The sequence below is a fragment of the Simochromis diagramma genome, unplaced genomic scaffold (assembly GCF_900408965.1).
Source record: "Simochromis diagramma unplaced genomic scaffold, fSimDia1.1 OVJJ01000753.1, whole genome shotgun sequence".
NCBI lineage: Eukaryota > Metazoa > Chordata > Actinopteri > Cichliformes > Cichlidae > Simochromis > Simochromis diagramma.
The window spans coordinates 4,143,814-4,159,352 of record NW_024387523.1 but is presented as its reverse complement, the minus strand read 5'-3'; the positions used below and the strand labels follow the sequence as shown (position 1 = coordinate 4,159,352).

At 38.8% G+C, this 15,539-nt stretch overlaps 1 protein-coding gene across 1 annotated transcript; it reads left to right on the top strand.

The window, feature by feature from the left end:
• Positions 1-2,810: 2,810 nt before the first annotated feature.
• LOC120726451 (zinc finger BED domain-containing protein 4-like) lies at positions 2,811-4,648 on the top strand. The gene is made up of 6 exons (XM_040020046.1): positions 2,811-3,447; positions 3,535-3,679; positions 3,759-3,978; positions 4,134-4,277; positions 4,372-4,440; positions 4,544-4,648. The coding sequence occupies exons 1-6, from the start codon at positions 2,904-2,906 to the stop codon at positions 4,646-4,648; spliced, it is 1,227 nt and encodes a 408-aa protein (XP_039875980.1). The 5' UTR covers positions 2,811-2,903.
• Positions 4,649-15,539: the final 10,891 nt, after the last annotated feature.

Here is a 15,539-nt window from a genome sequence, read left to right as displayed (position 1 = left end):
AACATAATATCAACCAGTTAGTTTCAATGCTGAGGCTGTAATTGTCTGTGTTTATGTATACTCAATATTCAGTGCATGTATGTCTATCTATCTTGCCTTGTTTGTAAACACAGTTTTGTTTTAATCATCTCATTTGACTTAATCCCCACTGTGTTGCTTAGGGCAAGGTAAAAATAAGGATGGTTAGAGTTGAGGTTATGAAACACATTTTCCAGCACAGAAAAAAATGTTTCTAACAGCAAATAAAAATGAGATGACTGCTTTTTGCCGACGGAGGGATGAGTTTAGAGAGCATACATGTAGATAAGGGTTTTCTCTCATCTGACTTGGCAGTTTTTCCTCTGACTTTTTCCTTTCTCCACTCCTGTGACTTTTTGGTGAACCCTGTCTGCTTCTTCTCCTCGTGTGAGAGTGGAGGAGGGTTCAGTATTTCAGGAAAAAGATAGAAAAAAAACTTTAATACTCCACCGGGATCTTCTTTTTATTCATTTCTCATCCCCTGACTCTCGGAAGCAAAGCTTACTTTCCCTCCTCAGCGGACAGGTTCCTCTCCCTTCCCTTCCCTGATGTATGATCCTTTCCTCTCCTATCACCCCTTCTTTACTCATTTCACCTCTTATCTCATTTTCCTTACCTACTTTTTCCTCCATCTGCTCATTTCCTCTCATTTTCACTTACTTCCTCCTTTCATCACTTAGCTTCTCCCTCAGAAAATACGCAAAAAATGAGATGATGTAAAAATATTCTGTGCTTTTGCAAGAGCATGATTCAACCCAGTGATTCCTATATTTTATTATTTTGTCTAGACATCCACAGCTTAGAGATGTGAGATTTGGAAAGAGCACGAAAGAGCTATCCTAGAATGTTGACTTTTACAGATACACTATACCTCTCACCCGTCAGTGAAAGTGTGTACTATCACTTGATGACCCTTTGTTCAATTTAATGACCTTTGTAATATCTCTCCAGGTTAATATCTGCTCCAGGTTAATGTCTCTATTCCTTTAGCTTTGCTGTCAAAAGAGAAAAACTGGTGGGGGAGAAAAGAATTGTTTAAAGTCACCTCATTGTAAAGATTTTCACTGACGTGTGCAGGCAGATCTCCCTTGAGGCTGAAAAGTTTTCCCTCTGATGCTTTTGTGTTTTGAAGTTTTGACAGAATTGCTGCTGATTAGCACCACCTCAATATCAATTTGCTCCACTTATTGTTAGACAATCTAAGAAATGTTATTGGATCTTTCAGTGCCTCAGAGACTATGGTAATGACTGAGAGGCCAAGACAAACTAATAAATGAAGAAGTGTCAGTGGAGTGGGATACAAATGATGAAAGTGCTTTATTGTTCTCCGGGCGTAAGGCTCTCGTCTTGTGTCGCTGTACAGCCGTGGCTGAGATGGTTTCACTGGAAAATTAGGTGTTTCTAATTCCAGCTAAGCTCTTAAGCTGCTCATTTCTGATGCTTTTGTTAGCTTGGTTTTTTTCTCTCATATCCTCTCGCTTCTTCATTGTTTCCCTGTTTCTAACCTTGCAGTTTGTCTTTTTTTTTGCTTCTGTCTTTCTCATTCGCTCTGTTTCTCTCCTCTGTTCTTTTCATCTTTCCTTTCTACCTGTAGTCAATATACTTTGCTCACAATGTTTTGTGCCCACTGAGGATTGCGTTGGTGCAGCTGGTGGTTGAGTTCGTGGACAAGAGCACGGTCAGACACTTGGGATGGGTACCGGTATCCGGTGCCATTGTGGAACCGGTTCTGACATAAACGGTAGTAACCAGACCGAAAAGCAGCGCACATTTCGGTGCTTTATTTCTGTGCTTTTTTTCCCTGAGATGTCATACTCTAGCCAATCAGTTTACCTTTCCAAGGATAGTAGTCGGGCCCAGGTATGTACATTTTTTTTTTTTTAGAGCAAAGCTAAAATGCCAAAGGCAACATGCTCGAGAGTGTGGCTGTACTTCACAGCAAAAGATATAAACTCAGCAGCCTGCAACAAATGCTTAAAGGTAATAATGTGCAAATGAGGTAACACCTCAAATCTAATGAAACACCTGGCGACGCATAGCGTTTTTTTAAAAGCCGAGAAATGCACCGCATTTGATAACTTGCATCAAGACCTCACACCGAGCACATCCACTGCGTTTGTTCTCAGAGTTAGCAACATCCAAGAACCCGAAGAGGAGAGTCCTGGCCCGTAGCCCTGCCACTGTAGCAGAAATGATAACTGATGATGATGATGGCAGCAGCAGCCGTTCTTCTCTGGGTGAGTATCTTAATGTTGTTTGTGTGTAATTTACGTTGAGTAGGCTAACCACGTTATTATTAAATTAATGCATGTAAGGCGAACTAGCAAACCCCGTCGTAGTTACATGCGGCTGTCTTCTTGTTTGATGGCAGATACTTCCTTCACCCTGGCCAAAAAGGCTAAAATGACCAAAGAAAAAGTGGACGAAATTTATAGGGCAGTGACAAAATTTATAGTCAAAGATCTCCATCCATTTTCAACAGAGTCACCATCATTCAGGTGAAAAATGTTGTATTACTCTGACATAAAAAAATAGTATCTTATAGACTGTATAATACTGTAAAAGTTAATATGTTCATAGCTGCTTAGCTTTGTCTTTTCTAAATGTGGAATTAGAAAAGACTTACAAAATTGGTGTAAATATGGTGTTAGGGGTTTATAGGTAAACTATATTTGAATAAAGGGTGAGCTATATGTTTTTATATTTTATCTGGAAGAAAAAAAATCTAATTAAAATTCAAATATATTTTCTGTTTATTCGGGGAGATGGTTTATATGTTTTCTTTATTTTAAGTGAAAAAAAGAATTAAATTTCAAGTCAAAAACCCCTTTTTTTTTTATAAATTTCACTTTTTTTTTTTTCTTTTTTTTTTTCAATTCAGGGAGATGTCCTCTGCCCTTAATCCGAGGTATCAGCCCCCATCCAGGGATGATCTATCCAACACACTTATACCTGCTTGGTATTGCGTGGAGAAAAGCAACCTCATCCAGAATTTGGCACAGGTTAACAAGGTCGCTATCACCTGTGATGGATGGACCAGTATTGCTCAGGACCATTTCCTCACAGTGACTGTTCACTACATCTACAAAGGCAAAATGAAGCAGAATGTGCTCAGCACTGAAGCAGTTTATGAGTCACAAACAGGTCCAGTTGCCGCTAAAGAAATATCAAACGTTGTGGAGCAATTTCACTTGGAAGGGAAAATAATTGCTGCCACTGTAGACAATGCCAGCAACATGGATGTTGCTTTGAAAAATTTGGACTTTTTAAAAGTGGGATGCTTTGCTCATCCCCTCAACCTGGCTGCACAAAAGGTGTATGACATTCCTGCAGTTTCCAGCTGGTGTGCCAAAATCCGTTCAGTTGTGGTGTGGCTCAAACGTTCATCCTTGAGCAAAACTGTGCTCAGAGAAAAGCAGCGAATCCTGAGTAAGTAGCACATATCAAGAAGTATTGTTATTCATATTACCTTTTTTATAGTAATTTAAAAAATGTTTGTGTCTATCTGTGCTTTAGATTTGCCAGAGCATAATGTAATTCTTGACGTTAAGACGCGCTGGAATTCTCTCTTCCTGATGGTGGAGAGATTTATGGAGCAGTTTGATGCAATCCAGGCAGCTGCTCTGGATCAACGGCTGAGGAAGCCAATGGAGAAGGACAAGTGAGTGAATGACATGAGCATCACTTGCAAGAGCTAAATTTCATCAGTTACCTTTAACATTGTGAATATTTTTCAACAGGCTAGAAAGGTTCACGCACACTGGTTTAATGAAGGCAGAGGAGTTTATTAAATACATGCAAATCCTGTACACGTCAACCATGTGTGTGTCAAGTGACAAGTCACCCACATGCAGCCAAATCATCCCCATCCTGGCCAAGCTGGAGGCACATTTCAGACGATGTGATGAAGAAAAACACCACGCCCACACAAGGGCAGTATCAGGAGCCCCAGCTAGGGCCGTAACAACAGTGTTTTCACCTCTTCAATAAAAGAGAAAGTCTGGGGTAGTCTGCAGAAAAGATATCAGGTATTTGCAGACAATATCAATGCGCATGAAAAATAAGGTTACCTTTTTCAGTATCAGCTCCTATGTTATATCTTGTTTTACTTAAAGGATGAAAACCTTCAGAAATTTCTGAAGGAGGCCACAATGATGGACCCACGTTTTAAAGGCAGGCTAGGTGGTGAGGCATCTACTGACATCTGGGACAGGTTGGAGAAGACAGCAGTTGCAAATGCCACAGCAGCAGTTGTGCAGGTATTTTCACTGTGTGTGTACAATCTTGTCCTTTTGCATCATGATGTACTTTCTATGTTGAAGGAATGCTCTTTTACTATCTGTGTGTCCATAGCCTCCCACTGAGGACCCCAAAGCACACAGTGAGGTGGACGATGCTGACATGGACAAGCCAGAAAAATGTGTAATTTCAGATTTTTTTCTAGCACAACCACTACCACTACATTCTAAAAGTGATCTTTATTTATTTTGCAAACCTCACTCTTCTTCTTTTTTTTGTTTTTAAGCTAAGAAAGGTCCAGAAGTCACCCTTAGAAAAGCTGTTTGAGGATGAGGACAGACTGCTTCAACAGGCTGCTTCTCAAGTGGGTAGAGTCCCCTCAATCACATAGCAGGAACAGAAGGAGCTTGAAATATACACAAGACTGCCAGGAATTACCTCTGGACAAGGCCCTGTGGCCTGGAGATGGAATAAGAGGGATACACTCCCCAATTTATCTGCCCTATCAGAAAAATACTTGTGTGTCCCAGCCTCATCAACGCCTTCTGAAAGAGTTTTCTCTTGTGCTGGGCATGCCATCAGCCAAGAGCGATGCCGTATTGCTCCAGAAAAGGCTAATATGATTATCTTTTTGCAAAAAAACTGCTAAACATGACAGGTTTCATGACAAAGTTTGTGTTTTCAATTGTTTAAGCACTGGTTCCAACCAAAGAAGTTATGTTTTATTGACAGAAAGGGCTAACTTTGTTATCATTTTGCCTAAAAAATAAATTACTGGGAAAAATAAAAACACAAGAGGTTTTTGGACAAAGTTTGTGTTCTTTATTCTATAAGCACCGGTTCAAGCACCGTTTCAGCACCGGCACCGTTTCAAGAGTACCGTTTTGGCACCGGTATCAGATAAAACCTAAACGATACCCATCCCTAGACACCAGGGGTTAACTTTGCTCCACGGGATCATCTTATGCACCTATACGCTCTGATCTGTATCAGATATATGTCATATGTCATATGTCATATTGTTTCCTAGCAACCACCTAGAAATTGACTTTTTTTTTTTTTAGCATTTATGTATGTATAACACCTTTAAAAAAGATTTTTCCATTGTTTTAATTTCAGAAGAACATCTAATTTCTATTTAATAACAAGCTGAATAATACCTGATATATTATGATGCCATAATGCTGCCTAGCAACCACCTAACAACTTCTTAAAATTAACCATTTAAAGCATATAAACAATATCGACCAACCCACTTTTTCCATTTCTCAATGCGATTAAGTGTATAAATTTGCAGAATACTGTAGCATGGACATGGACTAGTAATGACAATAAATGCAGAAGTAAAAAACTGAAACTATTAATTGTATTGAGTCATTATTTAATTAGCTATTTAGCTATGCCTGTATTTAACTACAGTTTAATTAGCCAAAGAACTACCAAAAGAAAAAGATCATAAAATATGTCACAGATATTAAATTTGTGCCATCACAGTTTAGTGGGTAAAGAATGTGTGACAGAATCAGACCACAGAAAAAGGATGGGAAAGGTTACCTAATTAAAAGTAAAGAGGGAAAAATCAGCTAATGAAAAAATAGAAATTATCAGTACAGGTTTATGAAGGCAAGCAAACTGCTTATTTTCCTCAGAATGAATTCTGATGGCTCAGACTGAACACACACATAGTCCCACTGCTTGTTAAAAAGTCATGCACTGAAATGTAGAAACGGCTGTAACTTTAAAGTTTTTTTGTGCATTAGGCTTATTTTTGTCAAGCATCATATTAATGTAATCAAAGCGAGAGGAGAAAAATTATAGAATTTTTGCTGGAACTAGTGATCTCCTAACTACCACTGTGCCTTCCTAATCGCTGGGTTATGGCTACAGTTACTTCCTGAATACTATTATTTCACCCTAACAGACTACAAATGACCCTTCAGTAACAGAAAAAATACAGAAACATTTAACAGACCTTTGCTGAGTGGGACAGGGTGAAAAAAGGGACCAGTTCAACATCAGTAAGAAAAAAATCCCTTTAATGTTACAGCATTTAATTTCTTCTCAAACAGCAACAAAGCATCAGTAGAGTAAAAAGTCAAGCAAAGAGTAAGAGAGATGAGAATTTAAATAAAAATCAGTCAGAATATAAAGCAGAGAAAGGTGTTTTATCACAACGTGTCCCAGGAGTCCCTCTTTCTCTGTCACTTTTTAGTGTGGTGCACTGGGACCTTTTGGCTGAGCACAGGAGTGTTACAGAGCTCCATAGGGAATGCATTTCTTGGTCACAAATGCGTACACACACAAAAAAGAGCTAACATATAGCATCCAGAGTAGGCGGAAATGTATTCAAAGCTCTGTACATGTCATTGCACGGCTTTCAGAGAAGCAGTGTGGACAGAGAGCCTCAAAGCTCTCCCCCTGAGGATCTGAATAGATAGATGGACGGAAGGACAGTGAGGGAGATGAAAGTGGGATAAAGATGAACAGACGGGGGGACAGAAGTATCACACTTTAGCAGCTGGTGATGTAAGGTGCATAGGAATGTGAGTGCTGAAAGCAAGCGAGAAGGAGAAGATGGAGAGAAATGAACACTCTGAGAGAGACATGCAGCACCATCCAGTTACTTTGTTTCCATATGGTTGATTTTAATCATGCTTTTAATCATATTATGCTTAAAAGATAGAAAACCATCCAACTTTAAAGGATTACTTAAATACAACAATTTAGGGAAACAACAGTGCACACAACAACAATGGATTTCAAAGCAGTATGTGAAATATCTTTGAGGTGATGGTATGGAGACATTTCAAAGACATTTGAAGGATATCTAAAGAGCAATGCACAGAACTCACTTCTTTGTGAATTTGCCTTTTCATGTCACTTCGACTGTCTCATTGACTTGATTTGGCCCGTGTGTGAGCTTAACCTCATTGTGCATAGAAACTAGCACGTGAGAGTAGTGTGCAGTACGGTCTTAGATTAAAATGAGACAAAGTGAATCAAGTGTGCTTACCATATCTATCCATTATCTGCAGCTTATCCGGGTATGAGGTTGCAGGTACAGCAGTCTAACACGCGAATTATGTTTCTGTGGGAAATCTATGTCCTAACTTAAGCTGTAACCACAAGCCAATTTTAACCCTATGCCATAACCTTCTATGTAACCTAATGTGCACATGTAACTGCGCATCCAGTTGACGCATACCACCACTTGAATTGGATGGAAAATTGTGGTGTAGGGATAAAAAGGAATTTCCGGTCACAACGTGACATCAGTTAGGATGTAGAGTCAAAATCAAGCTGAAGTAGAGACTCTCAGACCTCTCTCCAGCCTCCAGGTCTTCAGAAGGTACACCAAGGCATTTCCGAGCAAACTATAATATAAATTGTCCAGCATGTCCTGGGTCTGCTCCAGGGTAAGACTGTCCCAAAACACAACACCTAGGAGGCATTCCACTCAGGTGTCCAAACCATTCTAAGTGGCTCCTTTCACTTTGGACTAGCTCCTCTACTCTGAATGTCTCTCAAATACCCAAACTCTAGAGATATGCCCCTTTTCCATAGGTACCTACTCAGACTGACTTGGCATGGTTTGCTACGGTTTTCAGGTTTTCCATTAGGTCACAGTACCTGGTACCAGGTACTTTTTTAGTACCTGCTCGGCCGGGGTTCCAAGCGATCTGAGCAGGTACTAAAATGTGACGTCATCAGACTTCATGCTTCCCTAGTGGCTGACCAGTAGAGTCACTCGATGAGTAATAAGAGCATCTCGTTCATGAAAATAAAAACCACCATTTTTGAAACCCAGCAATGGTGAAAATAGCTATAAAAAAAACAAGGTATATTCTTCCCTCGATGTCCACCTTTGTTGTAGCGTTTGTGTTAATTACGTCGCAGGATGCTCTGACGTGTTGCTATGATAGCGACCACGTACATCAGGAGGTACTAAATTGTAATGGAAAACCAGTCCATCCGAGCTGAGTTGTGGCGAGCTGTGGTAAGTCTATCCGAGTAGGTACCAAATGAAACGGGGCTATAGAGAACCCATGTCACTGTTCAGAGTGTTTTCTTTCCAAGCTCCTTAGACTGTTCAGAGCTCTTGGTTATAGGTGAGGGTAGGAACATGGATCAGTCAATCTCCCACTCTCTTCACCCATCATTCTCATTCCCACTGCTTTGTGAAGTGGTAAAATGCTCTACTTAAGTATGTTTATGTGAAGTAAGACATCATAAGAGTGTTTGAAAAATAAGGCTTAAGAATTTAAGAATCCTAATCCCATACCAGTGCGTTGTAATGTTCTGCCCATGATTTATACTATTTACCACTATAAATACAAAATAAAAGTTGACCTCCTTCTACTAGCTTCTCAGAAATAACTTTTATGCAACTCTAGCTACACAATGTTAAAGATAAAAAAGAATTACTAAAGCCGCTAATGTCTTCTGGCTGAGGAAGAGGAGCAAAAGATTAGCTGAACTCAACACAAATGGATGCGAACTCTGAACGAACCCAGACAGTACTGGGGCTGCTTTTCAAAAACCAACTCTTGGGACCCAGATTTCAAAAAGACTTCTTCTCACCGTTCAAACTAGTTTGCATATTTTGTTTATTATGTCTCACTCGTTTCCTTTCTATCTCATCCAAACACCTGTAATGAGGATTCACTGAAGTGTGAGCAGCCAGGAACACATACAAAACAGCAGACAGGACATGACTGCATGACCTCTTTGTGAACTTCAAATTGACAGACACTGAGACACAGACAGGAAGAGGCGTGAAGCAGACAGGCAAGCTGACACAATGAAGTGGGATTAGACTGCTGTTTCTGACATTCACTGCAGGGTTCAAAAAGAATTTTAAAAACTTTTCCCCCCTCAGCTGAGAGCTATTTTATTGTTTTCCTTTCTTCTTTTCTAGCCTGTCAAAACACCTATATATAAAAAAGAAGATATATTCAGTGTTCAATAAGCACACATATGAAATACACACCTAACTCACTGCACAACACAAACAATTTTTCTGACCTCTAACCACATCTGACAAGCAACAGCTGGTTTGAGGCAAACAGCTTTTCTCCACAAAGACACACATCATGGCAGCAGGAGACCACAGGCTAACTGGAATAAATGAAGGGGAGGGTAAATTACAGTTGTTTGTTAGCTACAATTAAAGCTGTCAATACCTGTTACTGAAACAGCACTGCTCTTCTTGAAATGGAGACACCCAAACATTTTGATGATATCACACTCCATAGGCCACGCATTCACATTCTCATACCACCATACATGGCAACAAGAGTTACAAATATTACCAGAATATGATCAAAAAATGATGAAAGAAAGCAAATTACTTCTTGTAGCCGTGTGAATTTGGCTGTACAGTAGTGAATGAATAGGATTTCCTTCAAGGCCGTGCACTGCTATGCCATGTTGGGTGTGCATTGTCTGTCTGCATTACTAGTTTTTTTAATCATTGCATTAATTATTCAGATGACCTTTATTAGAATATGTCCTACTATGTTTACTGGCTGAACTCAGCTACCCTACCCTTAAAACTTTTGCTTAAAAAATAGAAATGTATTTATCTAATGATTAATTTGATATTTATTCAAGGATAAACTTGAAAAGTATCAATTTTGCCAACAGTAGCACATTTACATGTTAAAATGGGGACTGGTCCTGCAAAAATATCTGGATGAGAGCGCTGCTGTGTCAGCTTTAAATAATAATAACACTCTTACACTGTCATGGAGTTACAGGTTTCGGCTGTGTCCTTTTATTCTCATTCCATTTGGGACAACACACCATTCAAGCTAATGAAAAAAAAACCTTACTTCCTGTTAGTAGACACAGTGCCCTTCAAATTAAGGGCCACACCACAATGGCAATCAGGAACATTTTAAGCACCATTTGCTTTATTCAGATTTACCTTTGCTGCTGATTTTTCTGGGAACTGATAAGCACACACATACGCCTTCATATACAAAACCACACACATAGTCACACCCACTGCTAAGTGCAGGGTACTGCTATCAGCAGTAGACTGAATGCCAAGTCACCTAGCTAACCGTGCAGAACTAACAGTCTTCCCTGATGTTCAAGCACTCACAACAAAAGGGCATTAAAAACATAATGCACACATGCTGGTTTTAAGATTTAATGTAAAGTCACACAAATGCATACACACACATCCATATAAAGAACATGTACATGTTTCACTACTGAGCTACACAGAGAGAAAGCTCAAGAGATTAAAATACATTACAAACTCCCATAAATAAGGCCAGAGTGTGTGCACGTGTTCATGTAAATGTGTGCGCACACACGTGGATTGTGAGGAATTATAACAGCCCGGCAGGCTTCAGGCCAAAGGACAAAACCTTAGTGAAGTGAGACCAAGCCCGCCTGCATGAGTGTTAGTGGATATGAGAACATAGGGCAGCAGCAGGGCAGTCTAAGGGAGGAGAAGTGTGAATCAGGGCGTGCCTGACTCCAGGATGAATTTGCTCAAAATAAAATTTCGTTCCAACTTGAATACTCAGGAATAATTCCCTGGAATGTCACAGTGCATTTTTATTTTAATTGATGGGCAGACTATTTATAATTCTGTTTTCAGAAATGGCTGTAACACTATTATTGTAAAAATGCACAGTCTGCAAAAGATGCACAGGGTTGTGATGGTAGGGTTAATTTTTGTTGTTAAAAAAGTAAAACTCAAATGAAGTGCCATACATTCTGGCATTATGATTTTTCTGTTAAAGCTTTTCTCTTAAGGTGTTACAAACAAGCAAAAATTCTATAAAAATTAAATGAATTAAATTAAACACACAATGTAGGCTGAAGGAAACACAACTGCAACATACAAAGCAGCGGTGTAAGTGTGTAGCTGATGAAAAGTATAGTGTGGCGGGGCTTGGTCGCCGGTGCTGGGGCAGAGAAGGACGCGCCTTCGCGGCAGCTTAATCACGGCTCACTAGCTTAAAATCTGTGTAGGGTCCTGTGACTGTGGTTGTTGTTGGTGTGTATGTTTAGCTGCAGCCGTGTCTGTAAAAAAGCATGGCTGCAGCTGAACATGCTGGAAAGCATGAAAATGTGGTCGGGTCTGCCATGGATCTATTACATCTAGTAATAAACAAACTGTATGAATTCTTAGTGACATAAGAACTTTGGTTAGCAAGACTGAAAAAAAATCTAATAAACTAAACTGATAAAGTCTACTGTCAAAAGATGCTTAATGTGTAAGGTAAACATCTGATCAGTTATAGAGTTTAAGAGATGCTTGTAGGATAACTTTTATTCATAGAAAGATTAAAAATAAAAATATAATTGAAATTCCAGCTTAGCCTACTTCCAAATTAAATATAAGTGTATATCGGGGTTTGTTTTTTAGGATCATAGTTCAAAATTTCTTGGAGCCTATAGAAAAAAAAAAATCACGGAATAAAAAATAAAGCTTTCAATAAACTATATTTACTGATAATCATCAGCAAAAAAAGAAAAAAAAACTCTTGTAAAGGCTCTTGTAAAAAAAACAAAAAAACAGCTACATTCTCTTAGCAAAGCACATAACAAGGTCATCTTCCAGGATGCTATTTTCCAGAGTGTTGATTAGTCAGTAGGCAGTGATTCTGTAGCTGTAGATGTCTCATCTCAAACACAACCTGCTTGAGAGTATGGCAGGTTTGCAGCACAAGTTTCTATGGCTATTGATAAGCCACAAATTCTGCTTCGTAGTATGGACTCTGGACTCTATTAAGGGGGTAACATGAAAAGCTGTAGGAGGCTTGTACTCACGGTCGTGACAAATGTTGTCTTGCCAAAATCTTTGCAAAGGGGATTGTGAGTAAACTGCTGACATGCGGAACAGCCCTGTTGGACTATAATCTACAACAGCTAACAATTCTGTGAGGTTGCACAAAAAGCTTACAGTCATAAAGTCAACATGCCAGAATCAGTAGATAAAATATCTGCTATCTTCTTCTTAGTTCAACGTGCAAAAATTTGCACTAAACATTTGTGCAAAAGCGTTGGAAAAAAGGTTTAGACAGTTTAGACAAAAATGACTGATGACTTTTGGTGATGCTGTATAAGTCAAGTGACCACCAAAGTCATTAAGATTACAAGAATGCTTGCTGAATGTACCCCCAAATCGTGTGTACCTTATCAACAACCCGCCGTAGAAGAGGTATGCAGTTTCATTCTGTCATTGCATTTGATTCTATAGTCTTTAGCATGAAGTCAACCAATTGTTCTTGCATTTCTAAATATATAACTCTCAAAATGAGACGAATCAATGCTGGGTTTTACCTTCATCATGGACAGTGTTGCCAACTTAGTGACTTTGTCGCTATATTTAGCGACTTTTTTTTCTAAAAAGCCACTAGCGACAAATCTGGTGACTTTTGCTGGTGTTATTAGGAAGACTTATGACCACTTTTTGACGTGAAAGCACGTATCGCTCTTACTCTCAATAAACAGTGGGTGCTGCCATGGGCACCGTGCCTGTGCCAAAGCGTTCACAGGCAACGGATTGTCGTAACGCAGAAGTCGCCCCCAGCTGCTGTCAGAGCAGGAGATGTTGACCCCCTACGCCTCCAAAACTGCACTGAGCGAAGCCGCTGCTCCTTCCCTGACTGTAATGCAGTCAGTTCTTCTTTTACGCTTACTTTTTGTAGGATCGCAAGGTTTAAAACTACTTAAAAACACACACACGCAGAACAAGTTTGGATCACTTTTGCCGGTACCAAGCCCAGATAAAGGAGGAGAGTTGGAATTATGACATTAAAAAAAACAATCATAGCTAAAAGAAATGTAATTTGTAGTTCTAAATATATTCTAAATGCATTTATTGTGCGTTTTTGGTTTACTTTATGTCTCTTCAACAATGTTACTTCTCTTTCCTGTAGGTAGGTTACAATTACATAAGCATGACAAATTATGCAAATTAGGTAATGACATCATTTAGCGGCTTCTAGTGACTTATAGGACAGCCAATAGCGATTTTCCTTACTGAGGAGTTGGCAACACTGATCATGGATTGTCTATCTGGTGTGATAAAGCTACTTTAATTTTGCTTTTACGTCTGATCTTTAAGGTCTACACTAATAAAATATATAAAAAGAAATAAAAGTAACATGGAACATGGTGTTAGAATCAGTCAGTAAGAACAAAATTGATAAATGATTTAACCCTGCCTGGAGAGAAATGTTGCTTGGTATATCATTGAAGTGCAGTCAGTGAGGTTACTTCAAAGTAAACCGGAGTTCAAGGAAAGTGCATTACCCTCTAAAATTGGAATTGTAGTCCAAATAACCTAAATATCTGGCAATATTTCTTATAGATTACATTGCACAATATTGACCTGTTACTTTTAGCTACGTCAGCACCTTTAACTGCAAGATTGGCAGTGATTGCCTTCTTGTAACAGGATAGAGTCTGGCAAATTTTCATTTTCTTTAATTACCTTGCTTTATTTAAGTCTGTTGCTTTTATTTCTACTGGGTCGTTAATGCATTAACATTGATGAAAAAGGGTTTGAAATGTGTAATTCCTTATCCAGTAGCTCAATTTCACTCGTATGATAAACTGTACCAGAGTGAAATGCAGTGCAACCTTACAGACTACATCTAAAATGTAGCCATGAAATGAATCAAGGGCAAGAATCATAAATTGGTTTTCTGAGATGTATTTCTGTAGAAAGCATTGGTATGATGAAATTTTATCATAAGGCCTTTGCTTCCTGAATGTTAGAGTCATTCCTAATGAGTCATATAATGAGTGTCCTAATTTGTGGCAGCAATGGTTAATCCAAATGCAACATAATATCAAGAAGAGGTTTTATCCAAAGCACCTTCCCTTACAATGAGTATAAATATTTTGAGCATGAGTGAGCCTAATGGGAATTAAAAAGAACCATTAAGAATATGAGTCAGTGTTTCTTTTCTTTTCTTCTTCTTTTTTTTAAGTGGACTCGTTTGATCTATGACAGCAGAAAAAATAAACATTAAACTACTAAATAACCCTTTATGGAAGTACGTATGGTCATTAATTAAAATTAAATAGCTGAAAGTATTTATTTTATGAAGCTCTACATCAGGGGTAGGCAATTCCAGGCCCCGAGGGCCGGTGTCCCTGCAGGTTTTAGATGTGTCCTTGAACCAACACAGCTGATTTAAATGGCTAAATTAGCTTTTCAACATGTCTTGAAGTTCTCCAGAGGCCTGGTAACGAACTAATCATGTGATTCAGGTGTGTTGACTCAAGGTGAGATCTAAAACCTGCAGGACACCGGCCTTCGGAGCCTGGAATTGCCCACCCCTGCTCTACATTAAAGAGAACAGGTGAAGTTCTACCCATAAAACCTCGAAAACATTTTGAAAATATGCCTTATGTGATTAAACAAACGTGGTTATTATATGATTAATTTTAGCCTAACTAATACGAGGTACAATCATTAAGTTTTGTGATTTGGCTCACAAATATAAAGTTATTTGCCTTTTATTCATTTTTAATAGATCTTTTTAGTGGATCTCTGATTCCCACGTTCTGTTACAACAGCTTCAATTTCATTTCAAGAAGAAACGAAGACCTCAAATCCAAATGTGGCGAGTAGTGTAGGTGGTATGTGACGATGTGTTGGTGCAGCCTGAAGATGTATGTACATGTTAGTGGCACAAGGCATGTACCACAGTAGGGGTAACTTCCTCTAAACATTCTACTTCTTTTGGCAGAAATAACCTCAGTATATAAAAGTAGAACTTGTGAAGTGGTGTTACCTCATGGGACACATTCACAGTGCAAAGCAGTGTGGATGCTGAAAAGTAGAAGCATTTCTCTGGTTGAGCTCCTGATCAGTTTGAACAATACTGATGTTGATTATATTGTATATTCAACATAACAATCCCTGACTAGCTGCACTTAAAGTGAGGTGCACAACGACCCAAAAAGAACCAAATCAAAATATTTTTTGTATTATATTTTGTTGTATTTATTTTTTATTTAATGAGTGGAATTGCTGAAATCCTCCTGAACAAGTGCCAAAGGTATAATTGCAAGCGGAGCTTTTAACAGGGGCTGTAAGCTACCAAAAACTGTTGATCTCTTGAATGGCAACAGATCCGAACACCACCACGAGAAATAAAAACATGAACTGATTTTAAAAATTGTAATCCAATCTAAATTAAAATTAAAAAGGCAAGTCTAGGATCACTGAAAGTGGAATTAAATCCTCCCTAACTGTCTTCCTCAGAAGGTTGTGAGTTGTCTCGATTATTGTTTATGTC